This window comes from Argiope bruennichi, chromosome 7, assembly GCF_947563725.1.
Source record: "Argiope bruennichi chromosome 7, qqArgBrue1.1, whole genome shotgun sequence".
NCBI classification, from domain to species: Eukaryota; Metazoa; Arthropoda; class Arachnida; order Araneae; family Araneidae; genus Argiope; species Argiope bruennichi.
In genome coordinates this window covers 27,299,791-27,316,445 of record NC_079157.1, presented here as the reverse complement: position 1 = coordinate 27,316,445, position 16,655 = coordinate 27,299,791, and the positions used below count along the sequence as shown (strand labels likewise).

Sequence of the window (16,655 nt, the reverse complement as noted above, 5' to 3'; positions counted from 1 at the left end):
CACATTATTAACATCATTTTAATGATTTGTTCTATGCATTTTTTCAATTTTGCTAATTTTGTGAAAATGTATGTTTTTTTTTCTTATGGCTTATGATTGTGCAGCATTTTTGCTTGCACACATTACTATTTCAATAGACGCTCAATGTTAATAATTACTTTGATACAACACATTATTAACATCATTTTAATGGTTTGTTCTATGCAGTTTTTCAATTTTGCTAATTTTGTGAAAATGTATGTTTTTTTTTCTTATGGCTTATGATTGAGAAGCATTTTTGCTTGCACACATTACTATTTCAATAGGCGCTCAATGTTAATAATTACTTTGATACAACACATTATTAACATCATTTTAATGATTTGTTCTATGCATTTTTTCAATTTTGCTAATTTTGTGAAAATGTATGTTTTTTTTTCTTATGGCTTATGATTGAGAAGCATTTTTGCTTGCACACATTACTATTTCAATAGGCGCTCAATGTTAATAATTACTTTGATACAACACATTATTAACATCATTTTAATGGTTTGTTCTATGCAGTTTTTCAATTTTGCTAATTTTGTGAAAATGTATGTTTTTTTTCTTATGGCTTATGATTGAGAAGCCTTTTTGCTTGCACACATTACTATTTCAATAGACGCTCAATGTTAATAATTACTTTGATAATTAAGCGAACGTCATGAAACTTGGAGTTAACGAATCTTAGTTAACAAAGAAGTACAATTATACTAACATTATATAATTCATTAAATTGATACTTTTTATAAACCTGATATTGGTATAATTTTTAAACGAAAACTTTTTAATTACCCTGTCTGAGGCCCCCCTCTCAGCTCAATGTCCTTCAGCAACTATATATTCTGCCTAGTCGGATATTTCATATTAATAATAATAACAATCAATTTTTTAAAAAAATTTTAATAATTTTTGACTTTTATAACAGAAACGCCAACATTTAGCTTTGTTTTTTATAGTGTTCTTGATTCAGTGCTCTAAATAAATAATAAAATTAAAATAATATAAATTAAAATTATTAGAATTTTTCTCTTTGTCCCAGTTTTTCTCCCTTTTGGAATAAAATATCTTGAATTATCACGATTTCCGCTTTTAGGTAAGAAAGTTCATAATTTTTTTTTATTATTTCTGATTTAGTTTTATATAACTTAAGATTTTGGGAGAGATCTTGCAGCTTTGAACTGCGGACTGATCACCAGTAAAATGCTTGCAATAACATCCTATTCTCTTAATTTCTACACCACACAAATGGGAAATGTCTGCCTATGATGGCAATTTTAATTGGCTTCTTGGCCATAAACATTTTCAAATCAATTAAAATGCTCATTCATATATATATATATATATATATATATATATATATATATATATATATATATATATTCTTGTTCACTTAGTTGAATGATTTCGATTTCAGAAATTTCTTACCCATTTTTTAAATATTCTTAAGGAAAAAAATAGTATAAAACTTACATCAAAAAGTTCAAAAAATATAAAGGAATTGAAAAATTTTTTCTAAATATATCTGAATATAATTTTAAAAATATTTGGTTCTGCTAGCTAATTAATGATGCCGTAAAGCATAATAAATATAAAATAAGTATTATGAAAGAGATGTTATTTCTTTTCTAGATTTTTTTTTTATTTCGTTTTAAATTTCAAAGCTTGCATTAATTTTTTTTAAGCATATTGCTATCAACCAGCCGGCGTCCTGGCCTAGAGGCAATGCGTCTTCCTTATGATCTGGGCGTCCCGGGTTCGAGTCCTGGTTCGGGCATGGTTATTCTTTACCTGGTTCTATCTGTGAGGTGTGTGAAAAAGCCCCATGTAAAAAGTGGTTGTGCAAGCGAGTGTGTGAGTGTCATCTTCATATGAGCTAAAGTCAGATTTCTGCCGTCGGGTGGTCAGGGGTCTTACCCTCAGAAGCTACTGCACCCCTCTTTCCCCGATCTCTTGGTTTGAATTGGTGTTCATTCCAAGGGGGATAAGCAACAACAACTATCAACCATGCTTTTCAAACACTTTCGCTCAAAACATGTTCAGCTACGAAGGCCTTTATCAGTTATTATAATATATTTGAAATAATTTAAAGTTCATTTTACTCGCTTAGAAAACACCTTTTTATTCCCCGTGATCTGGGCGTCCTGGGTTTGAGTCCGGGTTTGGGCATGGTTGTTCTTCCGTTGTTCTATCTGTGAGATGTGTGAATGTGCCCTCCTGTAAAAAGGGGTTGTGCAAGCGAATGAGTGATGCGTGAGTAGCAAAGTCGTACTCTTGGCCCTAGTTGGCGCTATTATAAAAACAAGAAATGCTCCCCCACCGGCTTAAAATCGCTGTCTTCGTAACAGCGGGCTTGTCCATGGCAAGTGCCATAAGAAACAATAACAACACACCTTATTATATTTTAAATATTCAACAAGAATTTTTATTAATTATTATTAAAAATTTATTCATTAAGTTTTTTCTTTTTGCTTTTTCTTTAGACATAATTAATTTTAGAAATTATATATTTTTTATGAAATGAAAATAAAACAGTGATTAATACAATTTATGTATGATACGTAAACAGAAAAGATCATTACTTATTTGAGGAACACATTTGTGGCTGAAGGAAATATCGTCCAATGCGATGTAGTTCGTTTTTCCTTTTGATATAGTCATAGCTCCTTCAATTATTACCTATAAATAATAATCATGAAAAATATTAAAATGATATCAAATATTTTAATCATCTATAAGAAAATTGACCTGTATAAATTTTGTAGTTTCAAAAATAGAACAAAGTATCTCGTAATAAAAGTAAATAATTTATAAAGAACTTTCCACTCTGTCTGCATCCAGAGATGGATGCTATAAGATAACCCTTAACTGGGAAGGTGAAAATTTAGAACTTAACTGATGAGGTTCGGTCTACGAGACCGCATTTTCTTTACACTCAAATTAAATTTTCTAATGAAAGTATTAGTATGAAAACCGGCCTATATATTCTGTAGATATTGTTCTTGATATATAAATATGCTTTAGAAATTTTTCAAAACGTATTGTCATTGAAAAAGTAATTGCTTTGGAGCATATATTTTCTTATCAAATTACATGTTACAACAAATAATATTCTTGAAAAAACATATCACTTTTTATTTTTTGATTCACACATATTTTTCCAGTATACAAATGAATACAGAAAACAATATAATGGAAAATTCAACAATTATATTAAAAAAATTGGCAATGGGTAAAATTGACCCTTTTTTACTATCGCATCCTTTCTATACGATTCTTTCGAAGGTATTTTAAGTATACATGTTAAGTACTAGTATAAAAATCAGCCTGTAAATTCTGTAGATATTTCTCTTGTTATATCAATATATTTTAGAGATTTTTCAAAATACATTATCACTAGAAAAAATAATTATATTTGAACATACATATCAAAATTAGCCGAATATGAAGTTTCATCGAAAAAAATTTTCTGTACAAATATTTTCACCTCTAAATTCACTTTCTGCTTAGTTTTAAAGTCTCTGGAACTCTGCTTCATAACGAAGATCAGTAGGTTGGATAATATTTCGAGGATCAAGTTTTAGAACAGTCTGCTAAGCCTTGTATAACATTTGAACACTAAAAGGGAGGTGCAGTCTCACAGACGACGCGCAAAGAAATAGCTGAAATATTTTAAAAAGCATTCGGTTGAAAATGTGCACGTATAGTGAAGGTCACGAAACAGGAAGTTACAGGATCAATCCATTCAATAGAGTATAAATAGAATAGGGGTGACCGAAAGTTTATCCTTAGCGGTCTGACAGAACCACACCTCCCCAGTTAAGGGTGAATATGATATCCATTTCTATGGCTGTAAATAAAAAAAGACTGAAAAAGAATAATTTGAATAAGACATTTACTTGGAAGCTACGATCTTCGTTGAATGTGAATCTGTCCTCGGTGAAGAAGTACCCTTCGGTCGCGTCTTCTCTTGTCCAGACTACCTTTTCATCACCGTTCAAGGATGTTCGAGTTTTGATTTGCAATGTAAGCGGTCCCAGTCCTCTGATGTCAAAGTAGAATCGAATCTGTAGGAATACAAAATATGCATTTATAGAAAAAAAGAATCAACAAGAATAAAAAATAGTGTTTTTTTTTTCGAAATATTTAATTTTTAATACAAGCACACTAAATACACATAATTTGAATTGAAAAAAAAAAAGATTAAATGAGATTATTTGGCAAGATTTATAACAGCATGAAAGACTTTATTTCTGACACAACTTTCGGAAATTTTTCGAAAAAATGTTTTTTTTTAATGTTATTTTTATTTCAACGTTTTTTAAATTGATAGTTACGAATTTTGCATTTATATTGAATTCTATAATAGAAATTACTGCAAGTGGAAAGAGAAAATCAGGAACTGCATAACTTCGAATTCGCGTAGTTTGGTTTAGTTTAGTTATATTAATGTTCAGTTTTAAAGCATTACTATGGCTATTTTGGAACGGATCTAGTAATTCTGATCTACGGTCAGATAACAAGGACGGTACTTGAGCTAGCACTGCCTCTCCAAGCTTCCTTATTACACCAACGGGAGGGCATTTGCCTCCGACAAATTTAACGACCACCAGACCCGCTTACACTGCGTTCAAGGTGGAATTGTATCTCGAACCTGGAATCCTCCGGTCCTGATGCTGAGACATTATCATCAGGCCACTACGAACAGCTCCAGCTCGTGTAAGTTGGTACAGTAAAAACAAAAGTATTTCTGTATTTATTTCACTTCGTTTATATCTAAATCAACTAAGCTGTAACATTTATTTTTCAAATAATTATTTGAATAATTTGCTAAATACTTTCTAGAGGATTCTGTTTCCAATGCAACATTATCAAATATAATTCAATTCATGATCAAATAAATAAAAAATTATTATGCTTAATTATTGATAAAAAAAACTGTTATATATCTATTTCACATAAATAAATCTAACTAACTGAAAAACTAATTTCATATTAACATCCTTGATATTAAAATATTCAGTTATTTTAAGTATTAAAAATGTTCGGATGAAATATCAATTTAGAATTAAAATAATATAATATATTCGATTGTTACCTGGCAACCTTGTGCAGCTTGGAGCATCGGTCCGATAATTCTTGCTGATACTTTTTTGTTAATTCTACCGGGTAAGTACAAAAACTGGCCTGGAATTACAAGCAACAAAAAGTTAGGAAAAGATGCTTACATCATAATTTCATTGTCAAATAATAAAATAAATTAAATACTTTTTTGCTAATAAACAATAAATATAATTTTTACACTGATTTAATAATTTTTATTTACATGAACAGACAGATTTGGTTTTGTTTAACTAATTACAGTAAAAAATTATTTATATGTCTCTTACACGGTCATCACATTCCATCATAGATTTATTTTATTAGTAACCATTGTACAATAAACGTCTTCCTATAACTGACGAAACGAGATAAAAGTTTCAGTCATAGGTTATTTTCAGTGTTGAAAATTATTGAAATCTTTTGTGAACTGATGTTATTTTCGAGGAATATATGAACTGTGATATCAGTATCACTCACAGAATTAATCACAAATGATTAATTAATTGAAATATGTCGTCTAACGTAATTTAAACAATGATTAAGAAGAATGCGATATTTCCCACCTTCCTTTAAAGCCACAAAGGCTCCCATTTAAAAATCTTGAACATATTTTGATTGTTATTGTTTAAATAAAAAAAAATCAATGAAAATTCGATTGATAATTTTGTGCTTAATAACCATTAAAACTTTTTATAATTAAATGATTATCATCATTAGCATGATCGCATAAAATAAGAAATGTTTAATTAATAAAAGAAGGATTTGCCCTACCTATATAATGAACTTAAAAATTTAATTCTTGCTTTCAATGCTTTACTTAAGCTTTCTTGCTTTCAGTGCTTAATATACTTAAGGTATCTTTAAGAACATTAAAATTGTTTCTTTTAAATGAATTTGCATTAGTTGTATTAAGTTTGTAATAATCAAAATTGCTTATTAAAATATCAATTTATGATTTTCCATTCCGTCAGTCCTTTGAAAGACGTATAAATGGAACTTTAGTTTCAATCCTCAAATGTCTTTATGAGAAAGAAATAAGAAAGAATGGTACCGTTTGATGATCCTGTTGTGTGATCTCTTGTAGGTCCTTGATCTAAAGTGGCGAAAGGTCCTCTGAGTTGCCATTGAGCGCCAGTTGAATTGTCGTTTATCCAATTGCAGAAGGATTGGTCAAAACTGCATCGAGAAATGGCGGTTGCTACAAAAGTACAGACACATATTAGATTCATATTCTTTTGAACTAAAATAACCAGACATTTAAGAGTAACTTATATCTTTCCAATTTTTGATTGTCTATCGAATGTTAGTGTAAAATGTCCTGATTGCCCAGTTTTTATTTATAAGCGTTTACTCCGAATAACTAATAAAAGAAAGGTTAGCTAGGTATAAAAATTAACTATTAGTCACAAAATCTAAAACTTTCCTTTTAACTTCTAAAGTAGGATGAGTTTAATTATGATGAGTTTAATTCGTCAAAATAAGGGTGAGAGGACAGATGAAAGGAGGAGATGTTTACATTTAACAATAAAATAAACTCGGACTCAATTCAAAAAATACGGTCAGAAACGACACACACGATACTCTTACACGTGAAAAAATTGAACAACAAAAGTATCTAATAGGGCGCAAATCAAGGTCAAGGACTGAAGAAGAATATCCTTCCGCTTCCCTCCCCTTCATGAGATAAAATCGTCGAAAAGTCCTCGTCTCAGAATGCTGAAACGAACCGTACATTTATAAGGTTGCATTATTTAAAAAATATTTTGGGTGTACTGATAACTATCCACTCCTTCAGATTTAAAAATAAAATAAAATAAAAATGTAGTGTCTAAATTAAAAATAAACTGAGTTAGAGTTCGACGTTTGATTTTAATGAAACAAAATCAAATTTAGCCATACTGCGTCAAACATATGATATTAAAAAGTGATCTGAATGTCATGATTTTTCAGACAGGAACATTGATTCAACATAAAAAGTGAGATAACATCTGAAAAGATGGCACAAAAGCGAACTTACCACATGTTTCTTGCCTTTCATCTTCGAAATTTCCACAGTCGTCGGTGTAATCGCAGATATCGTCCATTGGGATGCACCGTGAATTCTTACAGTTGAATTGGTCGGAGGTGCAACTACCAGGTTCTCCGGTTGCTAGAATTGAAAAAAAAAAAAAAAAAAACATTTATACAAAATAATTTGTAATAAATACTTCTTTTTGCATATAATCCGGTTTTAGTAGTTTTATTGGCGAACAATAAAATTCATTTTTTACTTTCTCGTATTCGAAGTATATAGAAAGTTTAGTAATCGTCAAAAATTCGAACTCGTAATTTTGATGAATCTCCACATTTTGGACCACCCTGAGTTCGTTAAATACGTTTTTGGAAAATGTCCGTCCACCTAATTCAAAGATAACTCAGAAAGAGTCAGACAGATGAAATTTGGAATACATTTATCCCAAATTTGCAGATTTCTATCATATTTTGAGTAAAATCTATTCAGAGAAAGTCCATCTGTCTGGCTGTTCGAATACAAGTTAACACGGTAACTACAAAACGAAGAGATCTAGATAAATAAAATTCGTTGCACATCGTCTATAGTATAAATGCTTGTAAAAGTTTGAGCCTAATCCAACTACGAGCTGACTCTCTGTCGATCTGTACTTTCAGAAACTTGTAAACGCGATAATTCAAAAACGCAATGACCTAAATATATAAAATTTGGTATGGTATTTTGTAACTACAAGTGCAGTTTTGTATCAAATTTTTGTTTCAATCGGTTGAGAAAAACGCATCAAAAACTGCAAATTCGATTTTCGAATACTATTAACCGCATGCGAGTGATTAATCGCCGAATAACTCGCCAAGGATGGCACGAGAGATTCATAAAAATGCTAAATTCATGCAAAAAGTTGATATTTTGTAACTATTGTACACAATTTCTTGTAAGGCCATCTCTGGCATGACAAGTGTATAGAAAATATGGGACAAAGTTTTGGGCAGACCACTCCCTGCTGGTTTCTTTTGAAATGGGGAACTTTGTTTTAAATCACACCTTTCGTTTTTATTCTATGCAGTATGAATCTATATTAACTCCTTGCACTCAATTGCTAGCCTCAGGTACCATTCAAGATACACTGGACCTACGCCTGGAATCATGGTCTGGGGAGCAATTTCCTATGGCAGCAGGAGCACTCTCGTGGTTATCCCAAATACACTGACTGCAAATTTATGCGTCAGTCTGGTAATTCAACCTTTAGTGCTGCCATTCATGAACAGTATTCAAGGGGAAGTTTTCCAATAGGATAACGCTCGCCCTCATACCTCAGCGTGCTCTATAGAGTGTCGACATGCTACCTTGGCCTGCGAGATCACCAGATCTGTCTCCCATTGAGCACGTATGAGATATGATTGGACGACAACCCACGCATCATCCACAGGCAGCACTTACCATCCCAGTATTGATAGAACAAGAACAACAAGCATGGAACTCCATACCACAAAGTGGCATTTGGCACCTGTATGATACAATGCATGCATGTTTGTAGACTTGCATTCAAAATTCTTTAGGTTACACCGGCTATTAATGTAGCGGCATTTCACATTTGGAATGCATTTTCTTGAGCTTAAATTAATCTGTGATCTTCAAAATTTAATCAATCAAACATGTTAACTAGTCAAATACATTATTCAAATTTCATTACTTTGCAGTAATTTTTTTCTTGGTGTTGGGATGTTTTTCCGTCAGTATATTTTCATGAATTAATTCATCAATACTATTGATTGTTAATTAAGAATGTGCTCTAAACTCACTTGATGTCTCGCATCCTTTCATCACTACGTCATCCACTGCAATATGAGCTACGTCCTGCCGATTCCGCTCAGCTAGGAAATTTATCTATAAATAAAAAAATAAAAAAAGAAGATACATTCTTAGTTATTAGGTTTTGAACGGTCAATGCTATCTACAGAGAATGGCAAATAATTTCTTCGTTATTCTATGATTGCCAATTAATCAAAATTATTTCCTCGGAATTAGTTGACCAGATGAAAAGACTATTAAACTAATAATGAAATACTGAAATTATCTTTAAAATCTCATGAAAATTTTTCAATTCTAGTTTTACAAAATTACAAGACGTCTCGAAGAGTAGATTTTGACTTCTTATGCAAAATCTAGTAATTAAGAAAAAAAGCTTTTTTTTTTTTTTTCATTTACGAAAATTATAAAGCTTGTTTCTCTAATCGTACTTAATAGACAAATTCGTTATTAAAAAATTAATAAATATAGTCATTTTAGGTTTGGTTTGGTTATATTAACGTCCTGTTTGAAGCAACACTAGGGCTATTTTGGGACGGACCTCGTCATTTTGAACCGCGGTCAGATAACGAGGACGACATCTGAGCTGGCACCCCCTCTCCACACCACACCACACCAGCGGATGGACGTTTGGTCATGACGGATTTTGACGTGCAACAGACTCCCTTACACGACGGTTCTTCGGTGGAATTAAATTCATTTTAGATAGGCATGAGTTCGCAGATGGAAATAAATTAATGTATTGCTGAAAAAATTTCGGAATATAAAATTTAATACATTTTTCCCTAGCCTTATTAGTCAAGTCTAATTTAATATTCTCGGCACACTAGCACCAGTTATTGAAAATTTTCTAAGAGAACTAAATATTGTGATTTAAGTTTTAAGTTTAAGTTTAGTTATATTAACGTCCCGTTGTAAAACAACACTAGGGCTATTTTGGGACGGACCTCTTAATTTTGAACCGCGGTCAGATGACGAGGACGACAACTGAGCTGGCACCCCCCTCTCCACACCACACCACACCAGCTGGAGGACGTTTGGCATGACGGATTTAACGTGCAACAGACCCCTTTACACGACGGTTCTTTGGTGGAATCGGTTCTCGAACCTGAAACCCTATTGCTCACAAGACGAGACCTTACCACCTTACCTTACCTCGTAATTTAAATAAATATAAGTAGTAAAAATCGTGTCATACTCTAAAGTTTCTTGGTATGCGTCCAAGGAATGCTTCACCCTTCGTCCATACTTGGTCGCTGTCTCCCTCTGGCACCCAAATTTGAACCGTTTTGTTGTTTCTTTTCAAATTCACGGAAAGTTTCACTAAAAGAAAAAAAAATATGTTGATTTGTTGGTTGACAGTAAAGAAGCACATAAAACATTTTTCATTGATATACATTCCATGTAACTATGAGGGGATATCAAAAAATTTCGAGAATTTTTGTCAAGAAACCATTTTATTTCTGTGGATTAGTTACTACATTTGAAGTAATCTCCGTGCATTACAATAAAAAGTCCTTGGAGTTTCTAATAAGTAGCTTGGTAGTTCATTTACAAAGTAATCTATTTGCATTGCTATTTTTAAAATGTGTTTTGGAAGTTTATTATATAGATAGATTATGATGATTTTGATGCCGCAGGAAAGTAGATTATGATTACTTGATGCATGATTTTGCATGTGGAATCAGGAACTAAGAAGGAAGTATTAAAAAAATTGCATTAAACTGATCAAAATTTTCCTCAATATTACAATTATAAATAATTTACGTAAAATGTGAAAAGAAATTTTTATTTTATTCTTTTAAATTCTATTTTTTGTATTAAATACCAGAGTATTTTATATTTTTATTTATTTTTTCCCCTCAATTTTAAAATTTACTATTTCACAAATTCACCAGCAGATGACGCCACTGGCATAAGATCAAAATTTAATTTAATTCGGGATTAACATTTTAATATGCTAAATAAAATAAAATTGCGCATTGCCAAAGGTAGGATATAAATGTATGATGGTTTAAAAGATACTTACTATTGCCTAGTACGTTGTACCAGAATTCAAGCATGCAGGTAGAGAAAGCATCTCGTAAGTCAACGGTTTCAAGGTAGGTTGTTAAACCTTCCCTAGACATATACAGTGTTGTCGTGGCGACCATAAAATATCCTAAAATGCAAAAATGGTGATAAGTTAAAAATTATGCATTTTCTAGATTTGAATTTTTCGCTCGTTCTAAAATACATAACATCCAATATAACCTTTCCTCATGATCAGTATAGATGGCGTAACAATAAAATATTTCCTTCCAGAGAATGGAAGGGGAAACATTTATTGGTTAATTTGGTATTTCGTATTAATCCAGAAAATTCCAAATTTCATACTTTTTGTTCTAAAATCTGAATTAATGTTCTTTTTCTTTTTCTCTTATGAATAACATGAATCATCCAAAAACGATTAATTAATGAATTTAAAATAAATAGGAAATAAAAAACAAGTCCCAGCTATGGTCCAATAACGCCAGTTTTTATTTTGCATGAAAACCCATGAACTCTAAATATGTTTACAATGGTTGTCTTTCACCGCCACCCATTTTCAAGAGAAATCTCAAAAATACTATTCCATGTTATTCAAATCAAGGCAGAACTCCCTAGCCCCACCAACTGTACTGATTTCGCTGATTTTTATTTCATTTTAAAGTTTATGGTATTTAGATAAAACATTACAAATGCTCTATTCGAGATATATTGCAAAAATTAAACCTTAACACAGCTCTCAGCCTCAACAATTGAACCGATTTCGCCATTTTTTTCATTTTATATGTTTTTCTACATATATAATTTAAAATATAACTTTTTTTTGGTGCGATAGATTTAACTCATCAAAGCTAGTTGATATTACGAATGTTGTAAATATGGTTTGCAAATAGCTGACATCAAAGGCCTGAAAATAGTTAAATTTAATTCTTTAAAAAGTTAAAATGTTTCAAATTAGTCTATAAAATAATTAAAATGAAACTAAGACTTTCCAACTCTTTCTTTATATATAAAATAACCAGATAGTCCGATTTAAACAGAACAGTTCTGATTTTTAACTCTTTGCCCTTTTTACGATGATAATCCGGGAATGAAAAGGTCTTTCTAACTCTTTCTTTATAATGAAGTAATCAGATATCTCGAATTAATCTATATAGAATATTTTTAAACTTTCAGAAGTTTGATTGGATTTAAGAATGGAGTCCAATCGAACAAGTTTTTTTTTACACCTTCTTTGCCAAATGAGATAATCCTGACAATCTAGTGAAGAGTATTTAATCGGTTGGCACGATTTTGGCGTGCTTGGCGTGAATCCTTCTCTAAACCTTGACAAACGTTTTTGCATAGATACCAGATAAATCAAAGGTTATTCTTTAAAACTTACCTGAAGCATCTAATTTGGTGTGATCAAACTGCAAACCTTCTCTTCCAGCTCTAGATCGAACCCATTTGTAGTATTTAAAAGGATTGTCAGAAGTCCATCCACAAGAACCACTTTCGAAATCACAGGTGGCGCAATTGGCTTCATCTTGACCGTTTAAACAATCATTGCGGAAGTCACAAACACTGGATTGTGGAACGTGTCTTCCATTTTTGCAGTCGAAAAATTCTCCTTTGGCTGCCAAATTAAAATACGTAATTGATTAGATAAATAATAAACATTTAATAATTGCAAACAATTCTTATTAAGTAATGCAAATGCTGCTCGCAACAGTTTTAATAATTCAAATATTAGTTTCAATATCGTCTGATTGAAATAAAGCAGACGATATTGAAATTAAAATTTATTTTTATCGAGTGAATATTTCAGTTGTTGTTTTTTTAGTTCAATCATTTTTAACAAATTTTAGATTTTCTATTTTGTTTTCATGTAAAATTAGCTTTTAATATATTATCTTTGAAATATGATACATTGTTAAAAGAATATATTAAATAAAAGTTTATTTTATATAATAATACCTTTATCCTAATTAAAGACGAACAAATTACAATTTCATTTGAAATAAAATATTAGAATCGCTATGTGCTTTATTTATGATGGAATTAAAATAAATAAAATGTTTAATGCTTTTTATTATTTGAACTTATGAAATAGAATCGTTTTAAAATGTTGAAAACCAAATTTCTACAAAAATTTTGATTAATAAGAAGTGTTCTTTAAAATTCAAATAACGTTTAATCATCTAAAAATGTTTATTATTTTAAATTTGGCTTTCAGAAAGTTTAATCCACTAAACTTTTTCAGACTTCTCTTACTTCTATATAGTACATTTATCTGTGTACACGCTATAGTGTTAGTAATTAAAAATTAGTTTTTTATTACCATTTTGGATGTCAGACAAGAATTAACTCGACAATTAAACTTGTTTTATATTAAAGACAATGTTTTAAATTTCGAAGTGGCATAGTTATTGAACTAATAGCTTGCCTAGAAACATCAAAATATAAAATGAAAAAACATTAATGGTAATCTATTTACGGAAATTTAAATTTTGTTTAGATTTCTAATTTTTTTAATCATATCACTCTAGGATATTTGGTTACATACCTAATGAATAAAATAATTTTCTCCGTGGGTTGTATACGACAATTTCATATAAAAGTATACATATAAACTAGGAGGTTGTCTTAAAAATCTCAAACCTTTTTTATATTGACTTAAGTAATGATTTCTAATGAAACTATTGTTTACTTCTGATATCAATTATATAGAAATTTTAAATACTTTATTTAGAATTTTTTCTTTTATCCATTTTATCAATAGTAAAGATCCTTAATGAAACTAGAATACTAAAATATTGAGGATATATGCTGTAATTGACGATATCATTCTGATACTGGTTTGTGTCATGTCTACTCGATGAACATTTGTTCTTAAATAATTTAAAATCTTTTCACACGCTGACAATCCTATTATTTTAGGGAAATAAAATATTAAATTACTCTGAAAAAAAGAATTATTAGTTTTTATTTTTCTCGACTTTCTTTTTGTTTTTGATTTTATTAAAGAATTAATATTAGAATGGTAGTATTTTTTTTTTGTATTTTTAAAGTATTTTAAATTTGCACATCGAAGGAAATCGGAAGCTGAAAGTAATCAAAATATTTATAAATAACCATAATCTTAAATGCTTACCTTCGCAAGCATTATCACCAATAGATATGTCATCGATAGAAATGTGTCCAAGCGTATGATTTCCAGTTATTCCAACCAAGAATATCTAAGAGAAAAATAACGTTTATATATAATTTCTCTTAAAATCAACATTTTAAAAATTGATGCAACTATTCCTGATTGATATATTCTTTTAATAATTTTGCAATTTGACAAATTTGTGAATTTTTATTATCAGATTCAGTTATTAGATCTAAGTATTTTTGTGCATTAATGTTTACATGAAATTGGAACATGAAAGAGAAAATAACGTATTTATCAAAGCAAACTTAATTCACATAAAGACAATAATAATTTAAAATACCAAATACAATATTCTTCATTTGCAATGACAATGACGATACTTACCCAAAAGTCTAGAACTGGCGAATCTGATGTCATGGGAGGTACTACAGTCACTAGAGCTTGAGTCCAGACTTCGTTCGTATTGTCGTTGAGTATCCTCACCTGGTCTGCTGTTTTGAAATCACTGCTTGAGTACAAAGTAAGGCTTGAGCTTACTTTGTAGTTAGGAATAGCGTACCAGAATTTGAAGCAAACACCTCCAGAAGTTCTCAGTCTTTCAGATACATAAACAGCCTTTCGTCCCTGGGTAGAAGATCTTGGATCCAGAAGTAAGTAGAAACCTTGGGAAAGGTGGAAGAAAAATATTTTATTGCTATTGCAGATAATTGCAATTTCATATGTTTAGAATTTCTCATACACTTGAAGTGGAAAAAAACTCTCCAGAATCATTCATGTTTATTTAGAGTTTAAACCTATAGTGTATTGTGTAGCCATGTGGTAACGCGTCTTTATTTCCATTTATAAGCTTCACGTGACTGATCCAAAGGGCAATGTTTGGAAATTCTTTTTTAAATGCGTTTTACTAAACATATGTCGAAAAGACTGATGGCTATAGCTATATTAGAATTAGACTTAAACTGCAAATATGGAAAAATACCAAGATGGCTGCTGTACGTATAATTCTATACTAAAAAATACTATCAAAATATGTATTTATTTATTGCATTATAAAAAAATACATTGGATAAAAAGACTTTTATTTTTATTGCAGAATTGTTATAATATGATTTGTGCCATTGGAATATTGTTTAATTCAGCGATTCTCAACCTGGGGGGCGCGAGAATATCCAAGAGAAAATATTATTTAAAAAATTTGATTAACTGACTGAAAGGAAAGCATACATACACATAGAAAACAAAATACATTTCGACATATTTAATAACTTATTGAAGTAAAACAACTTACTAAATCAAAACATACTAAATTAAAAATAATAATTATTAGTGACTTCCTTGGGCCTGTCTTGCAGAGCAAAGTTTTTCGAAGGAAGGCTTGGTATTAGAAATAGCCACTCTCAGTTCTGTTTCTATATTTTGTCCACAGCAGAAAATCCAGTTTCACAAAGGTAGGATGTTGAGTGGTAATAGAATGTGAAATGTATTTGTTTTTAGTGCAGAAAAATCATCCTTACTCCTGCCCAAAATTCAAATAGTGATTTATTACTAAATTGTCTTTTAGTTTCGCCACTTGTCGTGAAGTCTATGAATTTTTCTTCCTCATCAATTCAAAGTCCTTCGGGAATCTTACGAAATGGATCCCTAATCCACTCGCTGTCAGTTTGTCGTCAGCATGAAAATACTTTTTAAAATTCTTTGCCAGCATGGCTCAATGATTTTTAATGGTTAAAAAAACAACTTTTACATGTTCTTCTTCAGTCTTATAAGTTTTAGTACAATCATCCACATTTAGGTTTTTTGCTTTAAATTTCTGCTTTACAATTCCAATTTTCTACAAAATGCATTAACTTTATCACTCGTATCCAACATATGTGTATATGCCAATATATCGCCAATTCGACGGGCCACAGTATCATTTGAAAGAGATATGGACTGCAATTGCTTTGAAAAATTATCTCCAAACATAGTTTCTACAATCTCAATTGCTTCTGGCAAAATAAGCTCTTCATCAATGGTGTGAGGTTTTTTACATCTCGCTATTTTATATGAACTTTATAAGATACAATTAAAGCCTTTTTTATTCACAGACAAAGTTTCTTTAAAAAATTATTTTTGCTTGTTATATGATTTTAATTTTAATTCGAAGAATTCTCTAGGTTTGTTGACGTACTCACTATGAAGCGTTTCCGAATGTCGTTTAAGTTTATTAGGTTTCATGCTGTCTGCAGCCAACATTTTTAAGCAAATGATACACAGGGGCCTTTCTTCTTCGTTTACTTCAGTACTGGTAAACCCAAAATTTAAGCATTCTTGAGAATATTTCCTTGATTTTATTTTTGGAACCACGCTCGTCTGTGTACTTGTTAATGCTTGACTATTGTCTAATGCTTGTTTATTTCCTCTTAAAAATTTATACAGGAGTCTGCATAAGTCTGCTGCTGTGAATATTTTATATGGTGAATTGCAATTAACACGAAAGCAAATATAACATACAAATTCCAGATAGATTCGATAGCGATAAAATGATCGACTCGAATGAAATTGGCTAGA

At 30.7% G+C, this 16,655-nt stretch overlaps 1 protein-coding gene across 2 annotated transcripts in view; it reads right to left on the bottom strand.

Annotated features, from left to right (window-relative positions):
• LOC129975025 (MAM and LDL-receptor class A domain-containing protein 1-like) overlaps positions 1–16,655 on the bottom strand; it is a 170,514-nt gene that overhangs the window by 91,243 nt on the left and 62,616 nt on the right. For both annotated transcript variants that reach the window (XM_056087888.1, XM_056087889.1), the window contains exons 31-41: positions 14,490–14,767; positions 14,103–14,187; positions 12,351–12,584; positions 10,968–11,099; positions 10,137–10,261; positions 8,932–9,016; positions 7,139–7,270; positions 6,173–6,319; positions 5,117–5,205; positions 3,918–4,085; positions 2,601–2,697 (exon numbers count right to left, since the gene is read on the bottom strand). In XM_056087888.1, coding sequence (XP_055943863.1) covers positions 2,601–2,697; positions 3,918–4,085; positions 5,117–5,205; positions 6,173–6,319; positions 7,139–7,270; positions 8,932–9,016; positions 10,137–10,261; positions 10,968–11,099; positions 12,351–12,584; positions 14,103–14,187; positions 14,490–14,767 — 1,572 coding nt within the window. The remainder of the gene's footprint in view (positions 1–2,600; positions 2,698–3,917; positions 4,086–5,116; positions 5,206–6,172; positions 6,320–7,138; positions 7,271–8,931; positions 9,017–10,136; positions 10,262–10,967; positions 11,100–12,350; positions 12,585–14,102; positions 14,188–14,489; positions 14,768–16,655) is intronic.